The 12,817-nt window shown below is 43.7% G+C and overlaps 2 protein-coding genes across 3 annotated transcripts; one reads left to right on the forward strand and one right to left on the reverse strand.

Moving 5' to 3' along the window:
* Positions 1–1,416: 1,416 nt before the first annotated feature.
* On the reverse strand, positions 1,417–12,241 carry TOPORS (TOP1 binding arginine/serine rich protein, E3 ubiquitin ligase). The gene is made up of 3 exons (XM_002707947.5): positions 12,100–12,241; positions 10,527–10,721; positions 1,417–4,935 (listed from the first exon to the last, which is right to left on the reverse strand). The coding sequence occupies exons 1-3, from the start codon at positions 12,100–12,102 to the stop codon at positions 2,020–2,022; spliced, it is 3,114 nt and encodes a 1,037-aa protein (XP_002707993.2). The 5' UTR covers positions 12,103–12,241; the 3' UTR covers positions 1,417–2,019.
* TZMP1 (transition zone microprotein 1) lies at positions 11,969–12,682 on the forward strand. Of its 2 annotated transcripts, none has more exons than XM_051844816.3 (2): positions 11,969–12,145; positions 12,469–12,682. In XM_051844816.3, the coding sequence occupies exons 1-2, from the start codon at positions 12,101–12,103 to the stop codon at positions 12,574–12,576; spliced, it is 153 nt and encodes a 50-aa protein (XP_051700776.1). In that variant the 5' UTR covers positions 11,969–12,100; the 3' UTR covers positions 12,577–12,682. The 2 variants fall into 2 exon arrangements, with proteins under 2 accessions (XP_051700776.1, XP_051700769.1); XM_051844809.3 differs by having other exon boundaries at positions 12,101–12,312.
* The last annotated feature ends 135 nt before the right edge of the window (positions 12,683–12,817 follow it).

Below are 12,817 nucleotides of genomic sequence, written 5' to 3' on the forward strand. Positions count from 1 at the left end.
TCTCTGAAGGAGTGTAAATTGTTCATTAAGCAAAAGACTGGGGGAGGGGCATACTTTAACAGAAACCTGGTTTTGCCAGGATGGAACTCAATATCCAGAAGAAAAATATCACATTATGAAGGCTCTGATGTAGTAGGGAGGAGACCTATAAAAGGCTGGTGTGGTCTGAGCATGCATAAAGTGACAGAAATGCTGACAATGGACTGGAACCTGACCAGGCAGAGATTCATACATCATTATTATGTTGGAGAAAGGGAAAGGTATAAAGCAACAGTGGTTGCAGCAGACCTGTTATTGGTGGTACAGGTAAAAAATATGGCTGCCTAGACTAATTGATATAGACATAGTATTAAAAAAGAGATTCAGCAATTAGATGAGGGAGCTAGAGAAGTAATCAAATACTCGGAAATTTAGGGCTTAAATATTCAAGAGGATGACAGCAACACAAATTGTTTTAAGTGTTTAGCTGAAAACGTGAAATCACAATGCAGAATAAAATAGCGTTATTAGCTTCTAACACTCATTAAAAGTCATATTGTAACTATTTCAAAATATATTCCTTGATCAACTATAGTTTCGCACAGGCACAACTTATTTTTGGCTCACTAAAAACTGTTAACATCAATTTCAGATCCCTGTAATGTTAAACCAGTATTCTACTGCTCTTAAGATAAACAAATCCTAAACTTGGCCTAGAAAGCTTGTTCCCTCATTCTTTGTGCTGTGGCAAACCCTGCTTTCTTTTTATTCTTGCAAAGAGCTAGGCTCCCTTTCTACCCTTGGATTTCTGTACACATTGTCCTGTTCTAACACCAATTCTACTCATCAATATCACCTTGCTTTCTGGATTCCAATTCAACCATCACTTCCACCTGAGATTAGGACTCCATTACATACTCTTAAGAAAATTATACTTTCTGTTCAGAGAACTTACTGTAGTTTGGAATACTGTATTTACATAAATATTACCTGTCTCAATTCAACAGTCAGTAAGCCCCCTAAATGAGGGGAGCACGTATGTTTTGTTCTAACACAGAACCTGCCTTACAACAGACATTCCCACTGTCACTGAATAATGAATGAATATGGCCGAATTTAGTTCAAGATCTGCTATTCTCTGGCAGTACAACAGTTTTCTAAATGTGGAATGATTTTATCATCACCAAAACATCAACATAGCTACTTTGTATAAAAGCATTACCAATGTAAAAGAGGTTTCCTAAGAGCATTTGTGTTTTTAGTAAGCCAAATGCCACCTCACTGCATTTTGCTGAAGACAGAAAAACCCAAAATCATACTGAAGAACCGAAATAACCATTAAAGCTGTCAAGTATTTATAAACATGTATCACCTATGCTTTAGATTTTGGCTCTACCATTTTTTTTTAAAGCAATACTGCATAGGAAAATTTGTGAATTCTTGTTTTAAAGTGTTACCGTTTTATTTTTTTCTTCCTTTTGTTGAATACACATGTGTTTTACTGGCAGTCCAGATAAACAAGTATATAAAGGAAAATACTAAATTTTTCTGACAGAAGATAAACTGTGCAGATTAAAATGCCTTCTCAATTTATCCCAAAGAAATAGTTTTGAATCATACAAATTTTTAAGAAAAATAAAGACTGCCCAAAGGGATTCTCCTAGCATAACACATTTCCAGAATAACTCTCAAAATAAAAAAAAAATTCAAAAATACTCATTGACTACCTTAAAAATGTCAATACCATATGGCTTTATGAAATAACTTCTAAAATTTATACGTTTTTATTTAAAAAGGATCCCAAGTTTTAAATAAACTGCTAACAATATCTTCTTCACTTAAAAGTGCATATCTCAGAGTGGGACATACATAACTTTTTGAACAAATAATGATTTTTTTACAAATTAACACAAAAAAATCACAAAATATTTTAAGGGGAAAGTTTTCAATCTAAAGTCATCTTTAAATAGACTGTAATAGATGACATTGTTCTTTTTCCTTTTTATACCATCAAAACTCTCAATGAGATGCTTTTAAGACCTATCCGTCTCTACCAAGAGACACTGACATTAATGATGTCCGTGGAGATGGCAACTGCCTTAATGGCTCAGACTGAAGAGACACATTACTGGGCTGGTTCTCCAAATCAGAGGCAAAGGTGCTCTCTTCTCTCACGTCAAGAGTTTGTTCAACTGAAGTTGCCTGGGGTGGAATAACATCCACAGTTTTGTTGCCATTATTTAAGTTGCTAGTAAGTGTGGTAATGTCACAGTCTTTATCCAGGACTCCAAATTCATCTTCTATTGTAACAACCTCTTTAGTTTCGAATGGTTCCAAGGAAGGAGCCAAAAACTCATTATGTAGAGGGTCTGGAAGACCATTATTGTCATATTCTGTATCTTCTTTGACTTCAGAATCCTTATCACTGTCACTGTCAATGGTAATAACAACTGGGGACCGTGAAGTATTATCTCCATGGTGTTTCTTATGCTTCTTCTTGTGTTTCTTCTTTTTCTTTTTATGATGTTTAGCTGTATCAGTAGCTTTTCCTTCATAAACTATCTCCACACTTAGGCTCCTGGTTTTCCTTTTCCTCCTCTTGTGTTTTGTCTCTCTGTCTGATGATCGGCTGTCTGAAAAGCTATCACTCTCATTTTTATAGTTTCCATCCAATTTTGATGAAGATTTTTGATAATGGCTATCCTTCACTTTAGAAGCAAACTCACGGGACGGTTGAGCCACTTCATTAGTACCCTCCAAATGCCGTGTTTTATATTTTCGTTTCCCACCAGGCTTTTCATTTCTCATTCGGTCAGGTCCTGTAGATGCAGTCCTTGATCTATTACTAGACAGGCTCCTTGATCTGTGCCTTTCATAATAGTAATATTTCCTTTCATTGTGATTATTCTTTTTCCTGGCATTTCTTTCAGAAAAAGACTGAATTCTAAATTCTGGACTTGAAGATTGTCTGGAATAGTGGGCTCTAGACAGAGTCCTCCTCCTATAAGATGATTCATAGCCATCCCTGTCCTTGTTTCTACTATAGTAAGTATATTCCCACTTGTATCTGCTTCCATAATTATTTCTTAAATAGTAACGATCTCTATTTCTGCTCCGTGATCTTCTTCTCCCATGATCACTGCTACGAGACCTTGATCTGCTTGTGCTTTCACTACTTAGAGAGAGAGTTTGGCTTCTTCTTGACCAACTGCTATCTCTAGTTCGTGATCTCTTTTTGTCTCTTCTCCCTCTAGGTCTACTACTCTCCCTGCTTCTGGATCGTTTGCTCTTCACTCTTTTCTTCCCATGATGTTTTCTATGATTTTTCTGATCATGCCCACTTCTACTTTGGGACCGTGAATCTGAACTTCTTGATCTTCCCCTCTTCCTGTGTCTATGGTTATACAGGGAATTTACTCTGTCTCCTCTCAGGTCTCTGGGAGATGATACTGATGTAGATCGTTTTTCTTCCTTCTTTGATTTGATTCTTGTACCAGAATCACAACGGCCTTTATTCATTTGCTCATTCTTTCCAAGGACAGAGCGTGGAGATGAACATCTACTCACATCACTATCACTGGAACTGTAAGACTGCTCTTGTTCTTGTGCCTTCACTGTCTCCATTTTCTCATACGAGCCTAACTCCTCAGAATCAGAGGACAGTTCAACAAGTTCTGGGGTCCGCTCAGCTAGTGGTTTAACAAACCCAACGATGACACAATTATCTGAAGAATCATCACTGTCATTATTTAGGTCCTCATTGGTTTGCACACCTTGTATCTGAGATGTGGCTCCGCCTGTGACAAGTTCTTCATCTGAGCTGTCCGAAGTATTTAAAACGGAAGACATGGCAACATGTACCTGCTCTGAGCTTGAGTAAGATGGTCCTGGAGTTTCATCATCCCACGGTGCCTGACTAACAGTGGCAATGTTCATATCCAGTTCTTGGGTCTCGGCTTCATCTGGAGATATTGTTATGACTGAAGAATCAGAATGGCTGCCTTCTTCATATGAAGGAGCAGGGCAATCATAATTGGCATGTTGATCAAAAGCTGCCATATTAAAAGGAGATCGAGCAAAACTGATAAATTCATGTATAAAATGCTCAGTTCGATTAAGTAAAAATGGCCTTAAGTCAGACACAAACGCCTGACTCTCCAAGTCATAGCGAGTCACATTACTCATGATGATGTGCTGGACAATATTGACTAAAGATCCATGAGCTCCAAAAAGAACTGTGAGCTCACGTTTTAGCCAGGGGACTAATCTATGAAGGCAAGCTGGATTTCTACGGAAAAATTCTGCTGAGATATCCCTGTAGCGGCCACCATCTTCAATATTTCTAACTCGAGCACCTGCACGATAGAGAGTTCGTCTAAAATTAATAATATCTTGTTCTTGAATTTTCCGTAAAGATCGTTCATCTGCATTAGTTGGCCTCCTTATTGCAATCTGTCTCATAAATTGAGGAATTTCAACATCTCTAGGTCTTGCTGAAATGCCTAATCCTTCAAATAGTACTCCACTGTCTGGCGGAGTGGTTGTTCTTCTATTCACGGTGCTACTAGGTGAATAAACAGATGCATTCCGCTCCCTTGTCATGGTTGTACGGTAGCGAAATCGCCGAACATCAGGGGTAGTAAAGGAACCATTATATGCAGGCCTTAAGACATACTCCTTAAAGTCATCTTCTGCCCTCACAGAATGGAAAATAGAATCAAAGGGCTGTTTACATAGTGGACATTCAGCTTTGTTTTTTGACCACTCCTGTACACAGCGAAAACAGAACTTATGTAAGCAGCGATCTAAGTAAGACACATTATCAAATCTATCCAAGCATATAGGACACTTAGAATCAGGAGATGCATCAGCTGGTACTGTCTGCTGCAATTTGCTAGTGCCAGCTTTAGGTGAAAAGTTGTCCATTTTAAATTCTTTAGCAGCTGATGCCATTATCTGTAAAAGGGAAAGAAATATATCAGTAACCTGAAAAAAAAGAATGACTAAATAATCTGAACAAAAATGCAATAAAGACCTTGGAACATACTTTGGTGAAAATACCTGAATGGTTTATAGCATAGGAATATATAGTAACATACAGCACAAGCACTAAAGTTAGATTTCCTGGTCTTAAATCCTGGTTGCATACTATCAGTGTGACTGTGGACCAGTTACTACGCATGCGCTTTACTTTCACCTGTAGGTCAGTTATAATAGAACCTGCCTCCCAGGGTCTGTAAAGATGTAAAAAGACATTAGAAAAGGTACCCAGAACTTAATAATCTCTTAAATATTACGTAATATTCTATTTTGTTTAAAAAATAATTTAACTGGGCTGGCACTGTGGCGCAGCGGGTAAAGCCGCAGCCTGTAGTGCTGATATCCCATATGGGTGTAGGTTCAAGTCCTAGCTGCTCCACTTCCCATTCAGCTCTCTGCTATGGCCTGGGAAAGCAGTGGAAGATGGTCCAAGTCCTTAGGCCCCTGCACCCACATGGAAGACCTGGAAGAAGCTCCTGGCTTTGGATCTGTACAGCTCCAGCCATTGAGGCCAACTGGGGAGTGAACCAACAGATGGAAGACCTCTCTCTGCCCCTCCTTCTCTCCCTGTGTAACTCTGAATTTCAAGTAAATAAATGAATCTTTAAAAATATTAATACTAATAATTTCACTGAAAAATATTTCATATATACCCAAAAAAGATCAAAACAAAATATTCCAAATACCCATGTATCTACCACTCAGATTTAACACTTTTCATAGTTGCTCCAGATTTCTTTTATTCATTCCTCTATCTCTAAGAGAAAAAAAAACACAACCTTCAATTGATACTTTTTTTTTTTTTAATTCAACAGGTAGAGTTATAGACAGTGTGAGAGAGAGAGAGAGAAAAAGGTCTTCCTTCCGCTGGATCACTCCCCTTAATTTATACTATTTCTGTCTATTTCCTACCTTTCATGCACATATGCCCTTAATATTATATAGTATTGATTTACTTTATGATAATATTGTATATGTACTCTTCTAAAACAGCTTTAGTGAAATATAATTTACATATCAAAGTTCACCTGTTTAATTCTATAGTTCTCAAAAATTACTTAAAAAGGGATCTTTCAGTGGAGATAAAGTCAAATAAATGTAAAAGCACTTAAGGGCAATGGCTGACTAATAGTGCCCACTGAGTACTGTTATTATTATGACTACTATGCTATTGTTATTGTACTATTATAGTCAGCATTTCTAAAAAGCCTTCCTTGCCTTTTTTATTTAATCCAAAAGTCAACACCAAGGTATCTTGAAATTATGTTTCATTTCCCTTACCTATTACCTTTTCCCAAACGATCACTAGAATCTTAAAGATTAGCTTTGTTTTCTTTATATTCATCAATTTACATAGGCTTGTAACTTATAAAATGAAGTTGTTAGAGCTGAAATCTAACACTGATTGTATTGCATCACTGTTACCTGTAGACTCTCTTTGTGCATTCGATGCTGATCATTTTGTACATGTTAAATGTTAGCTTCTTCTTTTATGTTTCTGTGGGTTTACTATTCATCTTTTCCCACCTCCTTTATCACCAAAAATTCAATCACTGATCAACTGCTATCAAGTAAGTCAAATCATAGAACTGCAATTTTCTGGCCGGCGCCGGGGCTCACTAGGCTAATCCTCCGCATGCGGTGCTGGCACCCTGGGTTCCAGTCCTGGTTGCTCCTCTTCCAGTCCAGCTCTCTGCTGTGGCCTGGGAAGGCAGTGGAGGATGGCCCAAGTGCTTGGGCCCTGCACCTGCATGGGAGACCAGCAGGAAGCACCTGGCTCCTGGCTTTGGATCGGCGCAGCACACTGGCCATAGCGGCCATTTGGGGGGTGAACCAACGGAAGGAAGACCTTTCTCTCTGTCTCTCTCTCTCTCACTGTCTAACTCTATAGACCTGTCCAAAAAAAAAAAAAAAAAAAGAACTGCAATTTTCTAAGTCAAATAGAATTATGATTTCCTAAACAACATACTGGTCTTAAACTATAAGAATAAAAAATAAAACCCACAATAAAAACTTGGGAAATACAAGAATTCCCATCTCAGGTTTCAAATTAAATTTGTTCACAGGGCATACAGACTTTCTCAGAATAATAACTTAATAGTGATTAATGCTGTGCAAATGTTTCTTCAGGGGCCCAAATATTTCTAGTCCTCTATTTTCTAGAATAGAAATGCAAAAGCCACCACTGTCCTAAATTTTTTAAATGTTTATTCATTTTTTAATTTTTATATTTTTTCATCTTATTTGAAAGAGAGACAGTGGCAGAGACAGATGGACTAAGAGATCTCCCATCCGCTGCTTTACTCCCCAAATGCCCACAACAGCAAGAGCTGGGCCAGATCCCAGAAGCAGGAATTCGATCTATGTCTCCCACATGAGTGCAGGAGCCCAAGTTTTGGACCATGGTCTGATGCCTCCCTGAGTGCACAACAGGAAGAAGCTGTAATCTGAAGTGTAATGGGGACTCAAAGCTAGGCACTCTGATATGGGATGAGGGACTCCCAAACAGTGTCTTAACCAATGTTCTAAACACCTCACCTACCCTATCCTAGAATACTTAACAAATCTAAGCAAATAGAATTATAAATACATAATACTAATTGCTTTTTTGTTAATATATTTAAACTCTGAAACCTTACTACATACATTTCTCAGCATTCCCCCTACTTAAAAAACCAACAACATAAAAACTTTCAGGATCATAAATGGTGAACATGTCTTAGAGGAAAAGGGTAGGAAAGAGTGGGAAATAAACTAGACTGGTCATCAGAAGATCTGAAGACCAGGTTTCACCTGAAACTAATTCTTTAAGTTAGAGAAATCCACATTAACTCCAGATTTTAGTCTTCCCCTTTATATAATGAAGAGATTTATTAGAATTGGGAAAAAGATTGGTGAATTTTAATTCAGTATTATTTTAGCTTAATTTGTTTGAACTGTAGAATTTTAGTGTTAAGTAAATATCTCTAGTTCACATAAAAATTGACAACCCAAAATGAATTTTTAAAGGAAATTATTATGTGGTAAATTCAAAACTCAAATAAAATAAAATGGCAGCTAAGTAGGATTTTTTTAACAAATGAAATCTTAGTCTTTTCTTTCCTACTTTTAAGACTGTTAACCATAATGCTAAAGAATTAACTGGTAATATCCTCCATAATACGTAAAAAGAACAAGTAAGAGTTCTCTCTTGTATTTCTATTTTTTTATTTTTTTATTTTTTGACAGAGTGGACAGTGAGAGAGAGAGAGAGAAAGGTCTTCCTTTTGCCGTTGGTTCACCCTCCAATGGCAGCTGCGGCTGGTGCGCTGCAGCCGGCGCACCGCGCTGATCCGAAGGCAGGAGCCAGGTGCTTCTCCTGGTCTCCCATGCGGGTGCAGGGCCCAAGCACTTGGGCCATCCTCCACCGCACTCATGGGCCATAGTAGAGGGCTGGCCTGGAAGAGGGGCAACCAGGACAGAATCCGGTGCCCCGACCGGGACTAGAACCTGGTGTGCCGGCGCCACAGGCGGAGAATTAGCCTACTGAGCCGTGGCGCCGGCCTCTCTCTCGTATTTATACACAGGAATAACATATTTAGTATCAAAGAATGGTATTCATCAAATGATGATGATGATGCAAAAAAAAAACATGAAATGAAGGATTACCTCTCCAGAATCACCATTAAAATTAAAACAAAGAATTACCATATGACCCAACCAATTCCACACCTAGGTAACCACCCAAGAGAGATTCAAATAGAAAACTTTTGTGTGAATATCCACAGCAGTGTTAGTCAAAATAGTTCAAAACTGAAAATGAATAATTAACAGAATGTGGTCTATCCAGAAAATTATTACTTGGTAATAAGAGGAATAACATACTTATCTACCACCACCCATGGATGAACCACTTTATTATGCTAAATGAAAAATAAGTCACAAAAGACCACATATAGTACGAAACTATTTATATAAAATGTCTGCAAGGCAAATTAATTTAGATAGCAAGTAGACTGGTGGTTGCTGGGGGCAGTAGTCAGATTTCTCTCTGGATGATGAAAATGTTCTACAATTTGGCTATGGTGATGGTTGCACAACTCTGTAAATACACACACAAAAAAACCCCACTGAATTATATAATTAAAGCAGGTGAACTTTATGGATGGAATTTAAATTATACCTCAACAAAGCTGTTTAAAAATACAAATTGAGGCTAAAACCAGGATGGTTGGAGAGAGATGAAGACTGCCAGATTTGCAAGAGGTTCTGGATTTATGCAGCAAATCTGTGCCTATCTGAATGTAAACACATTCAGAGCTTCAGGTTCCAGGAAAAAAAAAAAAAACCTGCATAAAGCTTTCTCTATGCTAGCACACTAGTAACTAGGACTAGAAATTAATTTCCCCATAGAGGAAATTAATCAGTTCTGATCCCAATTCCTAAACTGCCCCCCAAATCCAAGCCAAAGTTTATTTTTAGGATAAACTGATTAAACCGATCCTTCTCTTCTCAAATCTTCAAATCTACTGGTTTTTAACAAGGATAACACCCCTTTATCTCACAATGCAGGGAAAATTTAGATAATCAACTGAAAGGCAAGGCACACATATGTGGGGAAAATGGGTAAGTGAAACATAGAATCTAGAAGCTGGAATCTAAAGATCAGACAGCTGAAAGACCGCACAGGGGTATAAACGAAGCAGGGCTGCTGGACAGAATCCTTTTTATAATCACCACCACTTTTAAGTAGAAGCACCCAGCTGAAAAGGTGGTGGTGCGAAGGCACGGATTTTACATAAACAGCAGCACAAGTCACACAGCAGTAACATATACTGGTTGTTACTTGAAAATCAGGGACATTTGGGTTGTGTTCAGCACCCGTAACTGACTGGAAGGGGCCCCGGTGAGCACTAAGTCATCATCGTACTTTTCCTCGTACCCCCAACCCCCCCTTATCTGGGCACTGCCCCTTCCAGTCTAGGAAGGGAGGAAAGCTGAGCTACCTGGGCGAAGCCGTCCCACTCGGGCAAGCCCAGCCCAGCATGTGCACCGCTGCTCCGACAACTCCAGCAGTCACGGCGCTGGTCGCTTTCTCGGGCTGGGACGTGCCCCGGCCGCGTTACGTAACCACAACCCACGGAGGCACCGCTATTCCCATTTTCACGGACAGGCTCCGGAGTTCAGGGGACCTAGCCAAGGTCACACCCCCAGTCAGGGCCGAGCCCACGGTTCAGACTCAAGCTCTGTTTTGTCTGTTTTTCTAGAGAACAGGACGCTCTTCGCCGGACGCAGCCAGGCTGGCGACCCTCACAGCGCCTCCGGAAACGCACCCCTCAGCCCGCCCACCGTCCAGATCCACAGGTGCGCCGCCAGAGCCGCCCGCCAGCCCCGCGGCGCCGCCGAGGCCCGGACAGCCCCTCAGGCCGAGGCCGCACCTCCTCGCCCCTAGGCCGCGCTCCCGGCGGGGTCGCCAGCGCGCCCAGCCCTCCAGACCCCCACACCCCATTGTTCCCGGCGCAACTCACCTCGGGGGATGCAGGCGCGGCCCCGGCTGGGGAGCTCGCGGCAAGCTCCCGGCGGCCCAGGAAGCTGGGTCGGTGACGGCAGGATCCGCGAAGGCGGACCCGGCGACTTCTCCGCCTACCCTCAGGCGCGGGAGCCGGCGCCGGCGCTTCACCCTCCTCGCGAGACAGCGGAGACCCCGGCGGCTGCTTCGACCCCTGTGACGTAAAGCACTTTTCACCAATGACGGCTTGGGGGCGGGGCACAAGGCGAGACCCAGCCCCCGACTCCCGGCGCATCAAAACAAAACACCCGCCGTGTCGACGCATGCGCGGGGGGGACGGGCGCCCGCGCCGAGGGCGGGGCTTAGCGCGCACCGGCCCGAGACCGCCCTTCCCCCAACGCTCCAGACCCGACCCCGGAGTCGAAACTCAGCCTTCGCCTCGGTTCCCGTTACTATTCGTCCTAGCGGGTGACGGGGTTGGCAAGTTAACGTTCACTGCCGACTCACCCGGGACTCACGGTAACTAGCTTGGTCTCCAGCCTCTCCGAACTCTGTTGAGAAGTTACTAAAATTAGCTCCAGTGTACAGCCGTGGGAACTGTTCCATGGACTTCCCTCCGGTTGCACGGGGTTCGAATGAGACCCGAACAGTAGCCTACGAAGTCTTCAGGGGGAACCCCGAACGGGGCCCGAGTTCTCCCTCAGACCTACCGTTCTTCTCTCCGAGAAGTGCCTCCTGTCTCCTTCGCACGCCCGGAAATCGGGGTTCTGAAAACTGCTCAAATGGTGTCCAGCAAGAACCCCGGAGCCCGCGGCGGCCCGTTACCACATTCCACCAGTCAGGCCTCACCTTCGAGCGCCCAAACATTGGCGGGCTGCACTGGGCGCACTCGCGCCAAACCGCCGGCCCGGGCGCCCGGCAGGTCCCACCCGCCGCCGGCCCGGGCAGCGGCTCGCTCGGCCAGCACCTGTTGCCCGGCCGGTCCCTCGGCGCGGCGACGCGTGCCACGGAAATCGCCGCTTCCACCAGCGGGCTGCGGCGCGCCCCGGGGCGGACTGTCCAACGAGGGCTCAGTTAACAAGATTTCAACAACCGCCACCGCTGTGTAAAACGGTGGGGTATTCCCGCTCAGGTCGGAGACCTGTCTACACCGTGTGGACTAGGTGCGCGGGGAGAACGGTACTGCTTGGATCCTCAGATGCCTGTGAAACAGTTTTCAAATAAACTTTTACACGCACGCGACGGCACAGTACTTTGCATTAACACTGCACTGCATCTGAAAGGGAAATCGTCTATTTCTTGAAGGTGCAGGCCCAGCAATCGGGGTGACAAAGGGCAATTCCTAACGCACTTTCTCGCTTATTTCATCCCCTCCCCGAAAGGCGGGCTGGGCCCCCGATCGCCTAACTCCGCTCCCAACTCCGGGCGGAAGCGGCCGGCCGGCCTGCCGGGACACGCTCCGGGAAGCCAGGGGGCGGGCGCTCCTGCCCGGCTGCAAGATGGCCGCCGCCGCCCGGCAGCCGCCGCCCGGGAGGTCGCCCTAGGAGCCGCAGCCTTCGCCCGAGCCCGCGGGCCGCCGCCAGCCTGCTCACCATGACGCCTGTGAGTCGCCGCACGCTGGATCGGATTTACTCAGCGGTAGGTCGCGGGTCTGGCGCAGCTCCACGCCGTCGACTCCCCGGGCCCGCGGGCGGAGGGGCCCCTGGATCTTCAGCGCCCAGAAACTCCAAAGCCCATTTCTGCATTAAGCGTTTCACGCCCTCGCCCGGGCCCGCCTCTTCCGCCGCTGACGTGAAGGCTGCCGGGTAGGCTTGCCTCCGGAATCCCGTCTATTGGCCTGGGTCGCCGAATTCCCACCTTAGCAACCGCGCACGGAAACCCACACCGACGGGCGGGGACGTTCCACGCCCTGTGTTGTGGTTTGTGCTTTTGTTACCTTTCCGCGTTTGTTTTCTCGATAGCTGCTGCTGGCGATCGTTTTACTCTCCTGGGGATACGTCATCTATGCATCCACCGTGGCCGCGCGGCGACAGTTAAGGAAGCAATACCCGAAATTCTGGGATGAATGAAGACTTGTAATTCTACTGAATTTAGTTCTTTGCAAACACAGTTCTTTCCCTTATGCTTATCCGACACCTTTGTAGATTTACAAAATAAAATTCATACTGCAAAGTGCCCAGGTTCATTTTTGTATAGTCCTTTATAAGCACTGATACTTTAAAAATTGTCTTTTATATTTCGTATATATGACCAAATTCAAAGCAACTGCAATTTGACAGCCTTAGATCATAGCTGGGATGACAGACCTTT

The sequence above is a fragment of the Oryctolagus cuniculus genome, chromosome 1 (assembly GCF_051225735.1).
Source record: "Oryctolagus cuniculus isolate XC-2025 breed Fujian yellow rabbit chromosome 1, ASM5122573v1, whole genome shotgun sequence".
Lineage (NCBI taxonomy): Eukaryota > Metazoa > Chordata > Mammalia > Lagomorpha > Leporidae > Oryctolagus > Oryctolagus cuniculus.

What these genes read in the sequence shown, in the direction of transcription:
- TOPORS (XM_002707947.5), bottom strand. An exon ending in CCGCGCCTGCATCCCCCGAG is followed by an intron (nt 4,936 to 10,526) that starts GTGAGTTGCGCC and finishes TCCCTTTTACAG; the next exon opens with ATAATGGCATCAGCTGCTAA.
- TZMP1 (XM_051844809.3), top strand. Translation starts at nt 12,101, where the DNA reads ATGACGCCTGTGAGTCGCCGCACGCTGGATCGGATTTACTCAGCGGTA. An exon ending in GCTGACGTGAAGGCTGCCGG is followed by an intron (nt 12,313 to 12,468) that starts GTAGGCTTGCCT and finishes TTTTCTCGATAG; the next exon opens with CTGCTGCTGGCGATCGTTTT.